The sequence below is a fragment of the Panulirus ornatus genome, chromosome 20 (assembly GCF_036320965.1).
Source record: "Panulirus ornatus isolate Po-2019 chromosome 20, ASM3632096v1, whole genome shotgun sequence".
Taxonomy (NCBI): domain Eukaryota; kingdom Metazoa; phylum Arthropoda; class Malacostraca; order Decapoda; family Palinuridae; genus Panulirus; species Panulirus ornatus.
Genome location: NC_092243.1, coordinates 47603092 through 47623896, shown reverse-complemented (window position 1 = coordinate 47623896; position 20805 = coordinate 47603092). Strand labels below are relative to the sequence as shown.

Below are 20805 nucleotides of genomic sequence, written 5' to 3'. Positions count from 1 at the left end.
TGGCATAGTGCTATTGTACAAAGGCAAAGGGGATAAGAGTGAGTGCTCAAATTACAGAGGTATAAGTTTGTTGAGTATTCCTGGGGAATCATATGGGAGGGTATTGATTGAGAGGGTGAAGGCATGTACGGAGCATCAGATTAGGGAAGAGCAGTGTGGTTTCAGAAGTGGTAGAGGATGTGTGGATCAGGTGTTTGCTTTGAAAAATGTATGTGAGAAATACGTAGAAATGCAAATGGATTTGTATGTAGCATTTATGGATCTGGAGAAGGCATATGATACAGTTGATAGAGATGCTCAGTGGAAGGTATTAAGAATATGTGGTGTGGGAGGTAAGTTGTTAGAAGCAGTGAAAAGTTTTTATCGAGGATGTAAGGCATGTGTACGTGTAGGAAGAGAGGAAAGTGATTGGTTTTCAGTGAATGTCGGTTTGAGGCATGGGTGTGTGATGTCTCCATGGTTGTTTTAATTTGTTTATGGATGGGGCTGTTAGGGAGGTGAGTGCAAGAGTTTTGGAAAGAGGGGCAAGTATGCAGTCTGTTGTGGATGAGAGAGCTTGGAAAGTGAGTCAGTTGTTGTTCGCTGATGATACAGTGCTGGTGGCTGATTCGGGTGAGAGACTGCAGAAGCTGGTGACTGAGTTTGGTAAAGTGTGTGAAAGAAGAAAGCTGAGAGTAAATGTGAATAAGAGCAAGGTTATTAGGTACAGTAGGTTTGAGGGACAAGTCAGTTGGGAGGTAAGTTTAAATGGAGAAAAGCTGGAGGAAGTGAAGTGTTTTAGATATCTGTGAGTGGATTTGGCAGCGTATGGAACCATGGAAGTGGAAGTGAATCATAGGGTGGGGGAGGGGGCGAAAGTTCTGGGAGCATTGAAAAAAGTGTGGAAGTCGAGAACGTTATCTAGGAAAGCAAAAATGGGTATGTTTGAAGGAATAGTTGTTCCAACAATGTTATATGGTTGCGAGGCGTGGGCTATATATAGATAGAGTTGTGCGGAGGAGGGTGGATGTGCTGGAAATGAGATGTTTGAGGACAATATGTGGTGTGAGGTGGTTTGATTGAGTAAGTAATGAAAGGGTAAGAGAGATCTGTGGTAATAAAAGAGTGTGGTTGAGAGAGCAGAAGAGGGTGTTTTGAAATGGTTTGGTCGCATGGAGAGAATGAGTGAGGAAAGATTGACCAAGAGGATATATATGTCAGAGGTGGAGGGTACAAGGAGAAGTGGGAAACCAAATTGGAGGTGGAAAGTTGGAGTGAAAAAAGATTTTGAATGATCGGGGCCTGAACATGCAGGAGGGTGAAAGGCGTGCAAGGAATAGAATGAATTGGAACGATGTGGTATACCAGGGTTGACGTGCTGTCACTGGATTGAACCAGGGCATGTGAAGCATCTGGGGTAAACCATGGAAAGTTCTGTGGGGCCTGGATGTGGAAAGGGAGCTGTGGTTTCAGTGCATTATAGATGACAGCTAGAGACTGCGTGTGAACGAATGTGGCCTTTGTTGTCTTTTCCTAATGCTACCTCACGCACATGCGGGGGAGAGGGGGTTGTCATTTCATGTGTGGTGGGGTGGCGACGGGAATGAATAAGGGCAGACTATGAATTATGTACATGTGTATATATGTATATGTCTGTGTGTGTGTATGTATACGTTGAGATGTATAGGTATGTATATGTGCATGTGAGGATGTATATGTATATACATGTGCATGTGGGTGGGTTGGGCCATTCTTTCATCTGTTTCCTTGCCCTACCTCGCTAATGCGGGAGACAGCGACAAAGTATAATAAAATAGTTTTTAAACTTAGAAGTGTCATTGAATAACATGGTTAACGTGGAGTCCAGTCATTGAACACAAGTAATTAACTTGATCTTCATTCATTGAACATAATTATTTATTTTACCTGCTTGCACTGCATAGGGTGTTTTACATTTATGGGCCCCATCTCTTGAACATTTTTTTTATTGTCATCCAGCTTCATGAATTATAATGTATTCTATCTACATTAACCACATATTCACTCTTTTTATTCCTTTCATCCACCAGCCTTATTCTGTAAAAGGTGTGTATATCTTTTTTTAACAAGTTCCTTGCTTAATTTTGTGCATTGTCCTTTGGTTGTCCTCTCCCTACAGCTTTTGAAGAACTGTTCACTGTCTTATCATTGAACTGTTTTAAAGACTTAAGGGTTTTAATCATGTCATCTCATTATTCTCCCTTCAAAGATAGGCAAACTGAAAGTGTAAAGCCTTTCACTTACCTCAGCTTACTTAACCTTGGTATCATCTTTGTTTCTCTGCTTTGGACCTTCATTATTTTTATGCTTCTTTAGGTGTGGTGACTAAATATGAGAAGCATACTATATTCTGGTTTTGACCATCCATTAGATGTGAAGAACTTGCTGAGTAATTCTTTATCCATGAACCGGATTACTATTCTAATATTTGCCAGCAGACATTTGGTCTCCTAAACTGTTCTTGTGTGATGGGACTCGGGTGACAGGTTTTGGACATTGTTAACTCTCAAGTCTTTCTCACCTGCCAATTCTTGCAGCATTATCCCCAATGAATGGTAATCTTATCGAGACCTTCCTTCACTGTTACTCATCCTCAGTACTTTACATTTACTAGGGTTGTACTTCATCAGTTATGTGTCAGACCAACTTTGGAATTTGTCTTTTCTGCTTGTAAGTTGCTATGAACTTCCATGCTTTTTTACTTCCTTCTCGACCTTTACATAATCTACAAACATATTCAACAAGGAATCCTGGCAAGTAATTAAATTGATCTGGAGTTACTGGACACAAGTAAGGAATAGCTGGGCATCATATTTAATGAGGTTGTTTGAAGAATGTATTAGTGCTGTGCATGCAGGTTTATGTTTTGTCAATGAGCAGATATGGTAGTATTGGAAAAGCAAATGTCTTGTAATTTCAGTTTCTTCTATTCTGACCCAGATTCTCCATAGCTGTGAAATTTTGCTAAGTGACGTTCAAAAGGTATGCTGAAGAAGCATACTTAATGATTTGCAGTAACAAAAGCTAAGCTGGAGCCTTGTGTTATTAAGGTTTATGATGTATTTTTCAGTGGTTTGGTGCTGAGACTATGACAGGCTTACCCATGGCAAAAGGAGACACTCGTAATGATAGCCAGATGTTTACATGTGATACATCTCAGCAAGCACACAAGCGGGTGAGTGTTGTCTTCCAGTATTACCTGATGGTCAGAAGTTAATAATCTGGGGGTGGACTAATAATTCTTTTGGATCAATCATCTAAAGATTAGCTGAAGTGTACTTATAAATGTAAAGGAAGCTTGTGGTATAGTTTGTCATTTGTAGCAGTCCCCAGAGTAACTTCTTGTCATTGACCTTTGTATTTTGTCTTTCATTTTGATTTTGAAATGTATGGTAATGTCATGTTTGTAAGATATGTGAACTTGCCAGTTGTATGTAAAAAACCATTTCTTACATTGGAAGCTCATGTAGAAATTTATTTATGAATGTGCAAGGTGTAGCTTCATTATTGTTGTGTACTCAAAAATCTTGCCAAGTTTGTGAGTATAATTGTAGACCTGCGAATCATGACAAGGAAAATTGCACGTCATTGCCACCTAGGGTCATTCTTGATTTTAAGCTGGGAAAAGTTCAAGCTTGGTGTTTGAAATTCACCACATCAGGCTTAAAAACAAATGTGTTATGCTCGTGTGTACATATGCACAAGAGAATGAATAAGGTGTGCACTGCTGCTGGGAAGGCATCTCGTTTGAGGAAAGCAGTGGAAGGAACACATGGTTGTTGGAAAACAAAATGATTGGATACTTAAGTTGGGCAATAGGGCAACACATTATAGTTTCTGATAGGAAATATTTTGTCTGAAAAGGTACAGCTTCTCCTTGTGGAGCAGGATTTGATTTTTAAGATTTATGATTCTCTGTGTTTATCCCTATAGCCTCAATTAAATTTTCATTCCGTGCTTGGATACTACCTATTTCATTTTTAACTTGTATGAACTTTTTATCTGTATAGAATGAGAGATAAGAATTTTAAAAGCAAATCTAGCCCTTCAAAATTTGCAGACGAGCTGCTACACAGCTAATGATGCTGTATAGATAACTGTAGACAGTATTGCTACCATGTTTGTTTTAACTTGTTTAACCTACCCTATATTGATGGAATGATTTTAATTTCTTTTATTCTTTTGTAATTAGAATATACACTCTGTTAGTAACATATAAACAGATATTTATATACTTAAGCAGAAATAGTGAAATACGGGGTTGATATGGTAACATCTATACAGATTGCCCAATCATCTCACTTTCTTGTTTGGAGGTTGACTGAGCAGATATGCCCTGTGAAGGAACTCATTACCCATGTTTACCACGTTCACCTCTACCATTTCTCAGAACTTAGCCTTGAAAATGGACGGGAACCCACTCCGTAAATCTATGGTTTGAGGATGTTTAGACACACACAGATCTGTGGGTGGAGAGGTTGAATGGTTGAAACTAATATGCATATAGTTGCATTCTTTAGTCATATACTATTCATGCTTCTTACTTAGTACATACCTGTTGGTCATTTCTAAGAGAATGAATACAGTGGTTCACATCTGTACCAATTTTTCTGGTGAAAGTGCCTGAATGGTTGTGATACTTGATTTATTTTGTTCTCAAAGGTATATAATGTACAGATGTGTGCCAAATGACCCCACTATCCCCCTGCGCTGGTGCATTTTGGCTTGTGTTAAAGTAAAAAGTTACCCCTATGAAATTACTGCATTTACTGTGTGTGAATTACTTATGTAGTGCAGTTACTATGTAGTTCACATTTAATGTACTGTACAGCACTTTATGCCTATGTGCATCCTTATCATTTGTTATATTTTTTTCGTTCTACTTTGTCGCTGTCTCCCGCGTTAACGAGATAACGCAAGGAAACAGACAAAAGAATGGCCCTAGCTACCCACACATACACACCCACACACACACACATATACATTCAACTAGCATAGATTTTAGCTTGCATTCATGATAGATACAGTATTTTTTGTTTATGTTGAAGGCTCCAGTCATGGACAAAAGTCCACTTCAAGGCTAGGCCTTAATTTGAATATAGAGAGAATTATGAAAATGTAAAAGAAATGACAAGGGAGAGCTTTTATGAATTTTTGAGAAAGTGATAAACCTGTCTCATGAGATGTGCAAGGTCATAGTTATTGGGAAAGACACGACAAGGTAAAGAGTTCCAAAGCTTCACCATGTAGTGAAAAAAAAAAAAACGGCCCACCCTTGAGTTGCTGATGGGTGATCATGTGATGCAGCAGCTTACCAATTATTGCGTGGTCTAGCTAGTGGTGGGAGCACTCAAGCAGCCAGCTTTTTGAAGCAGAAACCAAAGTGATACCTATAGAGAGGGATTGTGAACCAACATTGTGGCATAGGGCAAGAGGATCAAGTTTTGAAGTTAGCATGGGACAATTTATAAGGCTGACTGCTTTCGACTCAACTCTGTCAAGTAAGGATGCAGAGCTAGAACCACTCCAAATGTGAGAGCAATATTCCATACAAGGACGAATCAATCCCTTGTATAAATGCAGCAACTGTTCTGAAGAGCAAATGTTTCAATATCTAAACGGGACACCCAGCTTCTAAAGGCAGACTTAGCTTTTCCTGTAAAGTGGGGTTTGTAAGAAAGAGGGGTTGTTACAGTAATACCAAGTATGTTCATTGAGTCATGAGGTGGAATTACGGAACCATCAGAGAGATGAGAGTTGTGTGGAGTTTTCAATAGAGAGATGGGTAGAAATTGGATTTTGGAGGCATTAAACTTGACAAGATTTTGTGTACCCCATTGAGATATCCTGTCTAAGTCTGAGTTTAATGAGGAATCTGTGTCAAGATGAGATGCCGATCGATTAAGAAGCAGGAGCAGAATTGAAGGATGTAAATGAATGCAGTGTTGTCATCAGCTCATAACTGCATTGGGTTATTTGTGGAGATGAAATCATTGAAAAAAAGGAGAAAAACCTTAGGGGACAGAACAGAACCTTGAAGGACACCGCTGTTGATGCAGAAAGGAGGAGCGGCTGATCCATCAACAACCACAGAGATAGATTGGCCAGAGAGAGGGAAGTGAGAGAGGGAAGCCACATTATGTCAAAAATCTTAGATATTTTTAGGGCATCTACACATGGCTTCCCAAAATCTTTCAGGAATGATTACCAGCCATTTGTAAGATAGGAAAGAGTATTACCAGTGGATGTCAACTTATGGAAGCCATACTGATGATCAGAGAGAAGACTGATTTTTAAGGTGTTTAATGATATGGGAGTTGAGGAGGGATTCATAGGCTTTGGAAATGGTAGATGTCAAAGCAGTAGGACAACAGTTAGAGGATTCAGAGTGGTCACCCTTCTTAGGGATGGGGTGTATCAATGCATGCTTCCAAGGAGAAGGAAAAGTTTTGGTTTTTAAACAGAGATGGAACAGATGAGCAAGTATAGATGCAAGTTCCGTGGCACACTCTTTCAGTACACAGAAATGGATGCCATCATGACCATATGCCTTGCCAGTGTCCAGAGAGAGAAGCATGTTTCAGACAGTCTGAAAAGAGATTACAGGAAGAGGCATAGGATTAGTAAGAGGAGCATCAGGGGGTGAAGGAGTGTTAGAGTAATCTGAGGTGGAGTTTGAGAGTTGTTTTGTCTATGGGGGAGACAGCTATAGTACCGTCAGAACAGAAAAGTGAAGGTAAGGTAGAGCAAGAGAAGGTGTTAGAGATGCCCTTAGCTAAAGACTCGAAATACCTGTCAGTGGATAATGAGAAGTTACCAGACTTCCTTTGAATAAAGGAATGCTTTGCATCACAGATAACATGCATGCAGTGATTACAGGCAGTGATTAAAGCTGAATGGGAGTCAAAGGAAGAGGAGTTTTTCCAAGCTCGATATGCCTGATCCCTTGCCTGAATGGCCTCAGAACAGGAATGGTTGAACCATGGATTGGATGAAGAGGTTGTCTTGGAGGAAATGGGGATATATGCTAACATTCCTGCAAGAATAATCTCTGCAATGTGTTTGGAGACAGAAGCATCACCACATAAGAGACAGTAATTTGCCAAGGGAAAGTAAAAAGAAAGGAGTTACATAAGTTATTCCTGTCAGCTTTGTTGAGGTGCAAGTATTTATGCTTAGAAGGAGCTGCTTGAAGGGGAGTTGCCATTGGAATGGATATATTATGAGTGTGATCAGAAGAATCTATTGAGGGCGAGATTGTGTATTTACAGTGGAATGGACTGAGATTGTGTATTTACAGTGGAATAGACTAGAGGTGAAAACAAATCCAGAATATTAGGAGAGTGATCACAGTGGTCAGGAATATGGGTAGGGTGGGAGATAATTTGCTCTAAATTAGTGAGAATGAAGAAAGTGAGGATTTAATCCTTCCACCATCCACAGGGAAGGAATGTAACCATTCCCTATGGTGAACGTTGAAATCCCAGAGGTAGAGGATCTTGGCCTGCAGGTGAGAGGATGTCACAGTCTCATATAGCAGGAGTTTAAGTAGCTGAAGAAGGATATAAAATTTGTAGAATTAGGAGAGCAATTGGGAAAATAGAGGAAAAGTGTGGAAATAAGGAGACAAACCTTGAGCCACATAACATCAAACTTTGGAGACTCAAGGGCCTTCAGGCATGTAACAGGTATTTTGATGTTGGAATAAGTACAAATGCCACCTTTGAACGGGAATCATGAGTGGAGGTTTTAGTTAGATATGAAAAAGGGACTAGTGAGAACATCATTAGACAACTGTGTCTCAAACAGCAGCAAGATATTAGGAAAGGTACTAGATGGTGTTCAACTGATGATAGGTTACTGGAGAGACAGCAAATATTGGTTCAGGTACACCTCCGAATTTGCGGCAGCTGATGGTTCGGCACCTCCTTTAGTGCGAACAAAATTACGTGAGGGAACTTGGTATTGCTGCGGCGACCAGACTAGTTTACTGGACGGCCAGAGATGGCATTGTGTGTAGGGCACGCTTATTTCCATTCTTTACACTGCACTTATTGGGTGGTGATGCCACAAACTGTCAGATTCTTAGCTTATTTTGCTTAAACTTAACCCTAGCTATGACTTCTAAGACATATGAATGTCAATTAATGATTTCACGGGATTTCACGTATCAAAGGAAAAAGTTGTTGCAAAGGATATGGCAAGTAATCTTAATGAAGAAAATCTAAGCAAGTGGATGAATGTCGACAACAAAACACCGGTTGTGTATCATCTTACAAACTCTGAAATTATAGACACTGTTCTGAATGCTGATAGAAACACAGGAAGTGATGAAGATGAAACTGATGTAGTTGAAAGACTTTCCATTGAAAAGTTAAGAGTTGATGAGTGAATTAATCATAGGGCTAGAGCTACATACCTTTGTTACGAAACAGTAACTAATGAATTTTCATTTGATGTATGAAAAATTACACAGGGAAAAATCTAGGTACATGAAGCAACTTCGCTGGGATGAAATATTTAAGATAGCAAAGAAGAATGTGTCTCACAGTATAAGCCTACTGGTACATCTGTAAATCCTGTGGCTTCAACTTCAAGTACTCCATATGTCTCACCTCTAACATTAGAAATCCAAGATGAAATGATCAACTATAAAACAGGCAGTAATTCTGACTGCCCTCAACTTCCAGACCTTTGTGATTAGCTTTACAGTTCCAGAAAAAGTCTAAAATCTGCCACTTTAGGAGCAGCAGTGCCGCAGCATTCTTTGTAAGTAAAGAAATTTATAAATTTGCATTTAATTTATGTATGATTTTGTTTAATTAATACCTGTATTCTTGGTTCACTAATGTACTATTGTACAAGTACCTATATTTCACTTATATATTTAATTTACATTTGTTATTTGTTTAATTTGAATTTCTAGCAGTCCATGGTATACTTTAGACACGTGGGAGATGTATGATTAGTGGGTTAGAGGTGTATTGATGAATTATTATTACGTGACCATGGTTGGTTCGGCAAAATGGTTAATCTAGCAAGGCTTTGGAACCAAGAGTGCCAGAAAATCGGTGGTGTACCTGTATAGTGAATAGAAAAAGAGGAAGGTCTAACAGAGAGGGAAAGGTCATGGGAGGGGCGAGTACTACTTATGCCAGAGCCCTCCCTCTCGTTGGCAGTAGTCAGGCGGAAAACCAGAGATTTTTAGCACCCCATGATGCTGGGGACTAGGGGACATAGATTTGATGGACTCTGTCATGGTAATACTATAAGTGTTTGAGTGGACAGGAATTGTGTCATGGTAATACTATAAGTGTTTGAGTGGACAGGACTTGACAAAATTACTTATGTGAAAAAAGTGATAATCATAAGCAAGGTTTTAGTGAGTGTATGGTGCCTGTAAGAAGATGGTAGGAATAACGTGATAGTGCCAATTTGATGAGATGGAAAGTAAGACAAGCACTCCTGACATGGAGAGTGTAAGATGGTTCTGGGCACCACTTTAATGCTCCTCAGTCAGGATGATAGTACCACCCTGGGTAGCTGTTGTTAACAGCCTTCTACATAATGGGTTGCTCCAAGGGTAGGGGATGGGATAATCCTTGAGTTAGCTGGGATATGGAGAGTGTAAGATGGTTCTGGGCACCACTTTAATGCTCCTCAGTTAGGATGATAGTACCACCCTGGGCAGCTGTTGTCAACAGCCTTCTACATAATGGGTTGCTCCAAGGGTAGGGGATGGGATAATCCTTGAGTTAGCTGGGATATTGGGAGGGCCCAATACGTCACCACCTGAGCCCTCCCTCTCACTGGCAGGAGAGTCACAAAGTGTTGGACTACCAGCATTGTAGGAAAAGTAGGAATACCAGTGTCGTAAGTAGTGTAGGACTGCTGATGTTATATGAAACTTAGGACTACAAGTGTTGTGGGTAGTCCAGGACAACCAGTATCATAGGTAGTCTATGTTGATGTGTATATGTATATACATATATGTGTATATGTTTATGTTGAGATGCATGTGTATATGTATTTGTGTGTGTGTATATATATGTGTGTATGAGTGGATGGGTCTTGTCTGTTTCCTGGCACTACCTCACAAACACAGGAAATGACGATCAAGTATAATAGAATAACAATATATTATGTTATTATTATGATTATACATAATCACTGTTTCCCACATCAGCGCATTCAGCAAATCTTCAAAACTCACTCCATCTCACTTCACTGCCACTTGTTATTACCTCCCACGTAGCCCCCCTTCACCGATGTTCCCATTTGTTCTTTTGTCTTATGCTTTTTATTTACCACATTCCAAAACATCTTTTTATCCTCCCCAAAGTTTAATGATACTCTCTCACCCGAACTCTCATTTGCCCTCTTTTTCACCTCTTGCACCTTTCTCTTGACCTCCTGCTGCTTTCTTTTATACATCTCCCAGTCATTTGCACTACTTCCCTGCAAGAATCGTCTAAACGCCACTCTCCTCTCTTTCACTAACAATCTCTCTTCTTCATCCCAACACTCACTACCCTTTCTAATCTGCCCACCTCCCACCTTTCTTATGCCACAAGCATATTTTGTGCAAGCCATCACTTCCCTAAATACATCCCATTCCTCCCCCACTCCCCTTATATCATTTGCTTTCAACTTTTGCCATTCTGCACTTGCACTCAGTCTCTCTTGGTACTTCCTCACACAAGTCTCCTTTCCAGGCTAACTTACTCTCACCACTCTCTTCACCCCAACATTCTTTCTTCTTTTCTGAAAACCTCTACAAATCTTCACATTCACCTCCAGAAGATAATGATCAGACATCCCTCCACTTGCCCCTCTCTGCACAGTAACATCCAGAAGTCTCTCTTTCATGTGCCTGTCAATTAACACATAATCCAGTAATACTCTCTGGCCATCTCTCCTACTTACATACATATACTTATGTGGGAGGTGAGCAGATTAGAAAGGGTAGTAGGTGGTGGGATGAAGAAGTAAAGTTGTTAGTGAAAGAGAAAAGAGAGACATTTGGATGATACTTGCAATGGAGTGCAAATGACTGGGAGATGTATAAAAGAAAGTGGCAGGAGGTCAAGAGAATGGTGCAAGGGTTGAAAAAGAGGGCAAATGAGAGTTGGGGTGAGAGAGTATCATTAAACCTTAGGGAGAAAAAAAAGATGTTTTGGAAGGAGGTAAATAACGTGCTTAAGACATGAGAACAAATGGGAACATTGGTAAAGGGGACAAGTGGGGAAGTAATAACAGGTAGTGATTAAGTGAGAATGTGATTGAGTGAGTATTTTAAAGGCTTGTTGAATGTGTTTGGTGATAGAGTGGCAGATATAGGGTGTTTTGGTCAGGGTGGTGTGCGAATGAAAGGGTCAGGGAGAATGGTTTGGCTAAGAGAGAAGAGGTAGTGAAAATTTTGCAGAAAATGAAATCCGGCCAGGCAGGTGGGTTTGGATGGTATTGCAGTAGAATTTATTGAAAAAGGGGTGATTGTGTTGTTGATTGATTGGTAAGGATATTCAGTGTATGTATAGATCATGGTAAAGTGCCTGAGGAGTGGTGAAATACTTGCAGAATGCGATTGTACAAAGGCAAAGGGGATAAAGGTGAGTGTTCAAACTACAAAGGCATAAGTTTTGCTAGTATTCTTGGGAAATTTTATGGGAGGGTATTGATTTGGGAGGATGAAGGCATGTACAGACCATCAGACTGGGGAAGAGCTGTGTGGTTTCAGAAGTGGTAGATGTGTGAATCAGGTGTTTGCTTTGAAGAATGTGTGTGAGAAATGCTTAGAAAATGAGATGGATTTGTATGTAACATTTATGGATCTGGAGAAGGCATATGATAGGGTTGATAGAAATGCCTTGTGGAAGGTCTCAAGAGTATATGGTAAGTAGCTCAAAGCAGTGGAAAGCTTTTACCAAGGATGTAAGGCATGTGTTCAAGTAGGAAGAGAGGAAAGTGATTGGTTCCCAGTGAATGTCAGTCTGTGGCAGGGGTGTACGATGTCTCCATTGTTGTTTAATGTGTTGATGGATGGGGTGGTTAGAGACGTAAATGCAAGAGTTTTGGAGAGAACACTGAGTATGCAGTCTGTTGGGGATGAGAGGACCTGGGAAGTGAGTCAGTTGTTGTTTGCCAATGATACAGCCCTAGTGGCTGATTTGAGTGAGGATCTGCTGAAATTGGTGACCGAGTTTAGAAGAGTGTGTGAAAGGAGAAAGTTGAGAGTAAATGTGAATAAGAGCAAGGTTATTAGGTTCAGTAAGGTTGAGGAACAAGTTAACTAGATGTAAGTTTGTGTATTAGCAGCTTTGATGCACGAGACTGGGTTATAGTGATGGGTGATTTGAATGCAAAGGTGAATAATGTAGCAGTTGAGGGTATGATTGGTGTACATGGGGTGTTCAGTGTTGTAAATGGAAATGGTGAAGAACTTGTAGATTTGTGTGCTGAAAGATGACTGGTGGTTGGGAATACCTAGTTTAAAAAGAAAAATATACATAAGTATACGTATGTAAATAGGAGAAATGGCCAGAGAGCGTTATTGGATTATGTGTTGATTGATGGGCAAATGAGAGACTTTTGGATGTTGATGTGCTGAGAGGGGCAACTTAAGGGATGTCTGATCATTATCTTGTGGTGAAGATATGTGGAGGTTTTCACTCAAGAAGAATGAACGTTGGGGTGAAGAGAGTGGTGAGAGTAAGTTAGCTTGGAAAGGAGACTTGTGTGAGGAAGTACCAGGAGAGATTGAGTGCAGAATGGAAAAAGGTAAGAGCAAATGATGTAAGGGGAGTGAGTGAGGAATGGGATATATTTAGGGAAGCAGTGATGGCTTGCACAGAAGATGCCTGTGGCATGAGAAAGGTGGAAGGTGGGCAGATTAGAAAGGGTAGTGAGTGGTGGAATGAAGAAGTAAGATTGTTCGTGAAAGAAAAGCAGAGAGGCAGGCGGATGATTTTTGCAGGGAAATAGTGCAAATGACAGGGAAATGTATAAAAGAATGAGGCAAGAGGTCAAGAGAAAGGTGCAAGAGGTGAAAAAGAGGACAAATGAGAATTGGGGTGAGAGAGTATCATTAAATTTTAGGGAGAATAAAAACATGTTTTGGAAGGAGATACAAAATGTGCGTAAGACGAGAACAAATGGGAACATCGGTGAACGGGGCAAATGGGGAGATATTAACAAGTGGTGGTGAAGTGAGAGGGAGATGGAGTGAGTATTTTGAAGGTTTGTTGAATGTGTTTTTGATGACAGAGTGGCAGATGTAGGGTGTTTTGGTCGAGGTGGTGTGCGAAGTGAGAAGCGTCAGGGAGAGTTATTTGGTAAACAGAGAAGAGGTAGTGAAAGCTTTGAGGAAGATGAAAGCTGGCAAGGTGGCGGGTTTAAATGTTATTGTTTTAGAATTTATTTAAAAAGGGGGTGACTGTGTTGTTGACTGGTTGGTGAGGAAATTCAATGCATGTATGGATCATGGTGAAGTGCCTGAGGATTGACAGAAGGCATGAATAGTGCCATTGTACAAGGTAAAGGGGATAAAGGTAAGTGTTCAAATTACAGAGGTATAAGTTTGTTGAGTATTCCTGGGAAATTATATGGGAGGGTATTGATTGAGAGGGTGAAGACATGTACAGAGCATCAGATTGGGGAAGAGCAGTGTGGTTTCAGAAGTGGTAGAGGATGTGTGGATTAGGTGTTTGCTTTGAAGAATGTATGTATTATTATTTATTTTGCTCTGTCGCTGTCTCCCGTGTTAGCGAGGTAGCGCAAGGAAACAGACGAAAGAATGTCCCAACCCACCCATATAAACATGTATATACATACACGTCCACACACGCATCTATACATCTCTATGTATACATATATATACACACACAGACATATACATACATACACATGTACATAATTCATACTGTCTGCCCTTATTCCCATCGCCACCTCGCCACACATGGAATAATAACCCCCTCCCCTCTCATGTGTGCGAGGTAGCGCTAGAAAAAGACAACAAAGGCCCCATTCGTTCACACTCAGTCTCTATCTGTCATGTAATAATGCACCGAAACCACAGCTTCCTTTCCACATCCAGGCCCCACAGAACTTTCCATGGTTTACCCCAGACGCTTCATATGCCCTGGTTCAATCCATTGAGAGCATGTCGACCCCGGTATACCACATCGTTCCAATTCACTCTATTCCTTGCACGCCTTTCACCCTCCTGTATGTTCAGGCCCCGATCACTCAAAATCTTTTTCACTCCATCTTTCCACCTCCAGTTTGGTCTCCCACTTCTCCTCATTCCCTCCACCTCTGACACATATATCCTCTTGGTCTATCTTTCCTCACTCATTCTCTCCATGTGACCAAACCATTTCAAAACACCCTCTTCTGCTTTCTCATCCACACTCTTTTTATTACCACACATCTCTCTTACACTTACATTACTTACTTGATCAAACCACCTCACACCACATATTGTCCTCAAACATCTCATTTCCAGCACATCCACCCTCCTGCGCACAACTCTATCCATAGCCCACGCCTCGCAGCCATACAACATTGTTGGAATCACTATTCCTTCAAACATAGCCATTTTTGCTTTCCGAGATAATGTTCTCGACTTCCAAACATTTTTCAAGGCTCCCAGAATTTTTGCCCCTCCCCCACCCTATAACTCACTTCCGCTTCCATAGTTCCATACGCTGCCAGATCCACTCCCAGATATCTAAAACACTTCACTTCTTCCAGTTTTTCTCCATTCAAACTTACCTCCCAATTGACTTGACCCTCAACCCTACTGTACCTAATAACCTTGCTCTTATTCACATTTACTCTCAACTTTCTTCTTTCACACACTTTACCAAACTCAGTCACTAGCTTCTGCAGTTTCTCACATGAATCAGCCACCAGCGCTGTATCATCAACGAACAACAAGTGACTCACTTCCCAAGCTCTCTCATCCACAACTGCATACTTGCCACTCTTTCCAAAACTCTTGCATTCACCTCCCTAACAACCCCATCCATAACAAATTAAACAACAATGGAGACATCTCACACCCCTGCCACAAACCTACATTCACTGAGAACCAATCACTTTCCTCTCTTCCTACATGTACACATGCCTTACATCCTTGATGAAAACTTTTCACTGCTTCTAACAACTTGCCTCCCACACCATATATTCTTAATACCTTCCACAGAGCATCTCTGTCAACTCTATCATATGCCTTCTCCAGATCCATAAATGCTACATACAAATCCATTTGCTTTTCTAAGTATTTCTCACATACATTCTTCAAAGCAAACACCTGATCCACACATCCTCTACCACTTCTGAAACCACAGTGCTCTTCCCCAATCTGATTCTCTGTACATGCCTTCACCCTCTCAATCAATACCCTCCCATATAATTGAAGAATGTATGTGAGAAATATTTAGAAAAACAGATGGATTTGTATGTAGCATTTATGGATCTGGAGAAGGCATATGATACAGTTGATAGAGATGCTCTGTGGAAGGTATTAAGAATATATGGTGTGGGAGGTAAGTTGCTAGAAGCAGTGAAAAGTTTTTATCGAGGATGTAAGGCATGTGTATTAGTAGGAAGAGAGGAAAATGATTGGTTCTCAGTGAATGTTGGTTTGTGGCAGCGATACGTGATGTCTCCATGGTTGTTTAATTTGTTTATTGATGTTGTTAGGGGGGTGAATGCAAGAGTTTTGGAAAGAGGGGCAAGTATGCAGTCTGTTGTGGATAAGAGGGCTTGGGAAGTGAGTCAGTTGTTGTCGCTGATGATACAGCGATGGTGGGTGATTCGGATGAGAAACTACAGAAGTTTGTGACTGAGTTTGGTAAAGTGTTTGAAAGAAGAAAGCTGAGGGTAAATTTGAATAAGAGCAAGGATATTAGGTTCTGTAGGGTTGAGGGACAAGTAAATTGGGAGGTAAGTTTGAATGGAGAAAAAGTGGAGGAAGTGAAGTGTTTTAGATATCTGGGAGTGGATTTAGCAGCTGATGGAACCATGGAAGCGGAAGTGAGTCACAGGGTGGGGGAGAGGGTGAAGTTTCTGGGAGCATTGAAGAATGTGTGGAAGGCAAGAACATTATCTCAGAGACCAAAAATGGGTATGATTGAAGGAATAATACTTTCAACAATGTTATATGGTTGTGAGGTGTGGGCTATAGATAGGGTTGTGTGGAGGAGGGTGGATGTGTTAGAAATGAAATGTTTGAGGACAATATGTGGTGTGAGGTGGTTTGATTGAGTAAGTAATGAAAGGGTAAGAGAGGTGTGTAGTAATAAAAAGAGTGTGGTTGAGAGAGCAGAAGAGTGTATTGAAATGGTTAGGTCACATGGAGAGAATGAGTGAGGAAAGATTGACCAAGAGGATATGTGTGTCACAGGTGGATGGAACGAGGAGAAGTGGGAGACCAAATTGGAAGTGGAAGGATGGAGCGAAAAAGATTTTGAGCGATAGGGGCCTGAACATGCAGGAAGGTGAAAGGCATGCAAGGAGTAGAGTGAATTGGAATGATGTGGTATACCAGGGTTGATGTGCTGTCAGTGGATGATGTGGTATACTGGGGTTGATGTGCTGTCAGTGGATTGAACCAAGGCATGTGAAGTGTCTAGGGTAAACCATGGAAAGTTTTGTTGGGCCTAGATGTGGAAAGGGAGCTCTGGTTTCGGTGCATTACTCATGACAGCTAGAGACTGAGTGTGAACAAATGTGACCTTTGTTGTCTTTTCCTAGCACTATCTCGCACACGTACGGGGGGAGGGGGATGCCATTTCCTATGTGGCGGGGTGGCGTCAGGAATGGCTGAGGGCGGCAAGTATGAATATGAACATGTGCATATGTATTTTTTTATTATTATTATACATTGTCTCTGTCTCCCATGTTAGTGAGGTAGTGCAAGGACAGATGAAAGAATGGCCCAACCAACCCACATATGCATGTATATACATACACATCCACTCATGCACATATACATACCTATACATTTCAACATATACATATATATACATATACAGACGTATCCATATATACACATGTACATAATTCATACATGCTGCCTTTATTCATTCCCATCCCAACCCCACCACACATGAAATGACACTCCCCTCCCCCCGCATGCATGCGAGGTAGCGTTAGGAAAAGACAACAAAGGCCATATTCGTTCACACTCAGTCTCTAGCTGTCATGTACAATGCACCGAAACCACAGCTCCCTTTCCACATCCAGGCCCCACAAAACTTTCCATGGTTTACCCCAGATGCTTCACATTCCCTTGTTCAATCCATTGACAGCACATCAACACCGGTATACCACATCGTTCCAATTCACTCTATTCCTTGCATGCCTTTCACCCTCCTGCATGTTCAAGCCCCGATCGCTCAAAATCTTTTTCACTCCATCCTTCCACCTCTAATTTGGTTTCCCACTTCTCCTCGTTCCCTCCACCTCTGACACATACATCCTCTTTGTCAATCTTTCCTCACTCATTCTCTCCATTTGACCAAACCATTTCAACATACCCTCTTCTGCTCTTTCAACCACACTCTTTTTATTACCACACATCTCTCTTACCCTTTCATTACTTACTGGATCAGACAACCTCACACTACATATTGTCCTCAAACATTTCATTTCCAACACATAAACCCTCCTCCCCACAACCCTGTCTATAGCCCATGCCTCGCAACCATATAACATTGTTGGAACCACTATTCCTTCAAACATACCCATTTTTGCTCTTCGAGATAACGTTCTCGCCTTCCACACATTCTTCAACACTTCCAGAACCTTTGCCCCCTCCGCCACCCTGTGACTCACTTCCACTTCCATGGTTCCATCCGGTGCTAAATCCACTCCCAGATATCTAAAATGCTTCACTTCCTCCAGTTTATCTCCATTCAAACTTACCTTCCCATTAATTTGTCCCACAACCTTACTGAACCTGATAACCTTGCTCTTATTCACATTTACTCTGAGCTTTCTTCTTTCACACACTTTACCAAACTCAGTCACCAGCTTCTGCAGTTTCTCACCCAAATCAGCCACCAGTGCTGTATCATCAACGAACAACAACTGACTCACTTTCCAAGCCCTCTCATCCAGTCTTCTTACTAGAGACTCAGTGTGAACGAATGGGGCCTTTGTTGTCTTATCCTAGTGCCACCTCGCACACATGAGGGGGGAGGGGGTTGTTATTCCATGTGTGGCGAGGTGGTGATGGGAATAAATAAAGGCAGACTATGAATTATGTACATGTGTTTATATGTATATGTCTGTGTGTGTATATATATGTGTACATTGAAATGTATAGGTATGTATATTTGCGTGTGTCGACATGTATGTATATACATGTGTATATGGGTGGGTTGGGCCATTCTTTCATCCGTTTCCTTGTGCTACCTCGCTAACGCTGGAGACAGCGACAAAGCAAAATAAAATAATAAATGAATAAATGTATATATATATATATATATGTATATATATTATCCCTGGGGATAGGGGAGAAAGAATACTTCCCACGCATTCCTCACGTGTCGTAGAAGGCGACTAAAGGGGACGGGAGTGGGGGGCTAGAAACCCTCCCCTCCTTGTATTTTAACTTTCTAAAAGGGGAAACAGAAGAAGGAGTTGCGCGGCGAGTGCTTATCCTCTTCGAAGGCTCAGATTGGGTTGTCTAAATGTGTGTGGATGTAACCAAGATGAGAAAAAAAGGAGAGATGGGTAGTATGTTTGAGGAAAGGAGCCTGGATGTTTTGGCTCTGAGTGAAACGAAGCTCAAGGGTAAAGGGGAAGAGTGGTTTGGGAATGTCTTGGGAGTAAAGTCGGGTTAGTGAGAGGACAAGAGCAAGTGAAAGAGTGGCACTGCTCCTGAAACAGGAGTGGTTGGAGTACGTGATAGAGTGTAAAAAAGTAAACTCTAGATTGATATGGGTAAAACTGAAAGTTGGTGGGGAGAGATGGGTGATTATTGGTGCATATGCACCTGGGCATGAGAAGAAAGATCACAAGAGGCAATTGTTTTGGGAGCAGCTGAATGAGTGTGTTAGTGGTTTTGATGCACGAGACCAGGCTATAGTGATGGGTGATTTGAATGCAAAGGTGAGTAATGTGGCTGTTAAGGGAGTAATTGGTATACATGGGGTGTTCAGTGTTGTAAATGGAAATAGTGAAGAATTTGTAGATTTATGTGCTGAAAGAGGACTGGTGATTGGGAATACCTCTTTTAAAAATAGAGATATACATAAGTATACATATTTAAGTTTTAGAGATGGCCAGAGAGTGTTATTGGATTACGTGTTAATTGATAGGCGCGTGAAAGAGAGACGTTTGGATGTTAATGTGCTGAGAGGTGCAACTGGAGGGATGTCTGATCATTGTCTTATGGAGGCGAAGATGAAGATTTGTATGGGTTTTCAGAAAAGAAGAGAGAATGTTGGGGTGAAGAGAGTGATGAGAGTAAGTGAGCTTGGGAAGGAGACTTGTGTCAGGAAGTACCAGGAGAGATTGAGTACAGAATGGAAAAAGGTGAGAACAAAGGATGTAAGGGGAGTGGGGGAGGAATGGGATGTACTTAGGGAAGCAGTGATGGCTTGCGCAAAAGATGCTTGTGGCATGAGAAGCGTAGGAGGTGGGCAGATTAGAAAGGGTAGTGAGTGGTGGGATGAAGAAGTAAGATTATTATTAAAAGAGAAGAGAGAGAGGAATTTGAACGAATTTTGCAGGGAAAAATGCAAATGAGTGGGAGATGTATAAAAGAAAGAGGCAGGAGGTCAAAAGAAAGGTGCAAGAGGTGAAAAAGAGGGCAAATGAGAGTTGGGGTGAGAGAGTATCATTAAATTTTAGGGAGAATAAAAAGATGTTTTGGAAGGAGGTAATTAAAGTGTGTAAGAGAAGGGAACAAATGGAGAGGTGATAACAAGTAGTGGTGATGTGAGGAGGTTGAGTGAGTATTTTGAAGGTTTGTTGAATGTGTTTGATGATAGAGTGGCAGATATAGGGTGTTTTGGTCGAGGTGGTGTGCAAAGTGAGAGGGTTAGCGAAAATTATTTGGTAATGATTTTTTGTGGATTAGAGAGCTTGGGAAGTGAGTCAGTTGTTGTTCGCTGATGATACAGCAATTTTGGCTGATTCATGGGAGAAACTACAGAAGCTGTTGACTGATTTTGGTAAAGTGTGTGAAAGAAGAAAGCTGAGAGTAAATGTGAATAAGAGCAAGGTTATTAGGTACAGTAGGGTTGAGGGTCAAGTCAATTGGGAGGTAAGTTTGAATGGAGAAAAACTGGAGGAAGTGAAGTGTTTTAGATATCTGGGAGTGGATTTGGCAGTGGATGGAACCATGGAAGTGGAAGTGAATCATAGGGTGGGGGAGTGGGCAAAAATTCTGGAAGCCTTGAAGAATGTGTGGAAGTCAAGAACATTATTTCGGAGAGCAAAATTGGGTATGTTTGAAGGAATAGTGGTTCCAACAATGTTGTATGGTTGCGAGGGTGGATTTGTTGGAAATGGGAAGCATGAGTACAATATGTGTTGTGAGGTGGTTTGATCGAGTAAGTAATGAAAGGGTGAGAGAGATGTGCGGTAGTAGAAATAAAAAGAGTGTGGTTGAGAGAGCAGAAGAGGGTGTTTTGAAATGGTTTGGTCACATGGAGAGAATTATTTACATGACAGCTTGAGACTGAATGTGAAGGAATGGGGCCTTTGTTGTCTTTTCCTAGCGCTACCTCACACACTTGAGGGGGAGGAGGTTGTTATTTCATGAGTGGC

The 20805-nt window shown here is 41.1% G+C and overlaps 1 protein-coding gene across 15 annotated transcripts in view; it reads left to right on the top strand.

Moving 5' to 3' along the window:
• Positions 1 to 20805, top strand: part of LOC139755984 (uncharacterized) — a 522691-nt gene that overhangs the window by 83835 nt on the left and 418051 nt on the right. For all 15 annotated transcript variants that reach the window (XM_071674879.1, XM_071674874.1, XM_071674885.1 and 12 more), the window contains one exon: positions 3089 to 3193. In XM_071674879.1, the coding sequence (XP_071530980.1) occupies positions 3089 to 3193 (105 nt within the window). The remainder of the gene's footprint in view (positions 1 to 3088; positions 3194 to 20805) is intronic.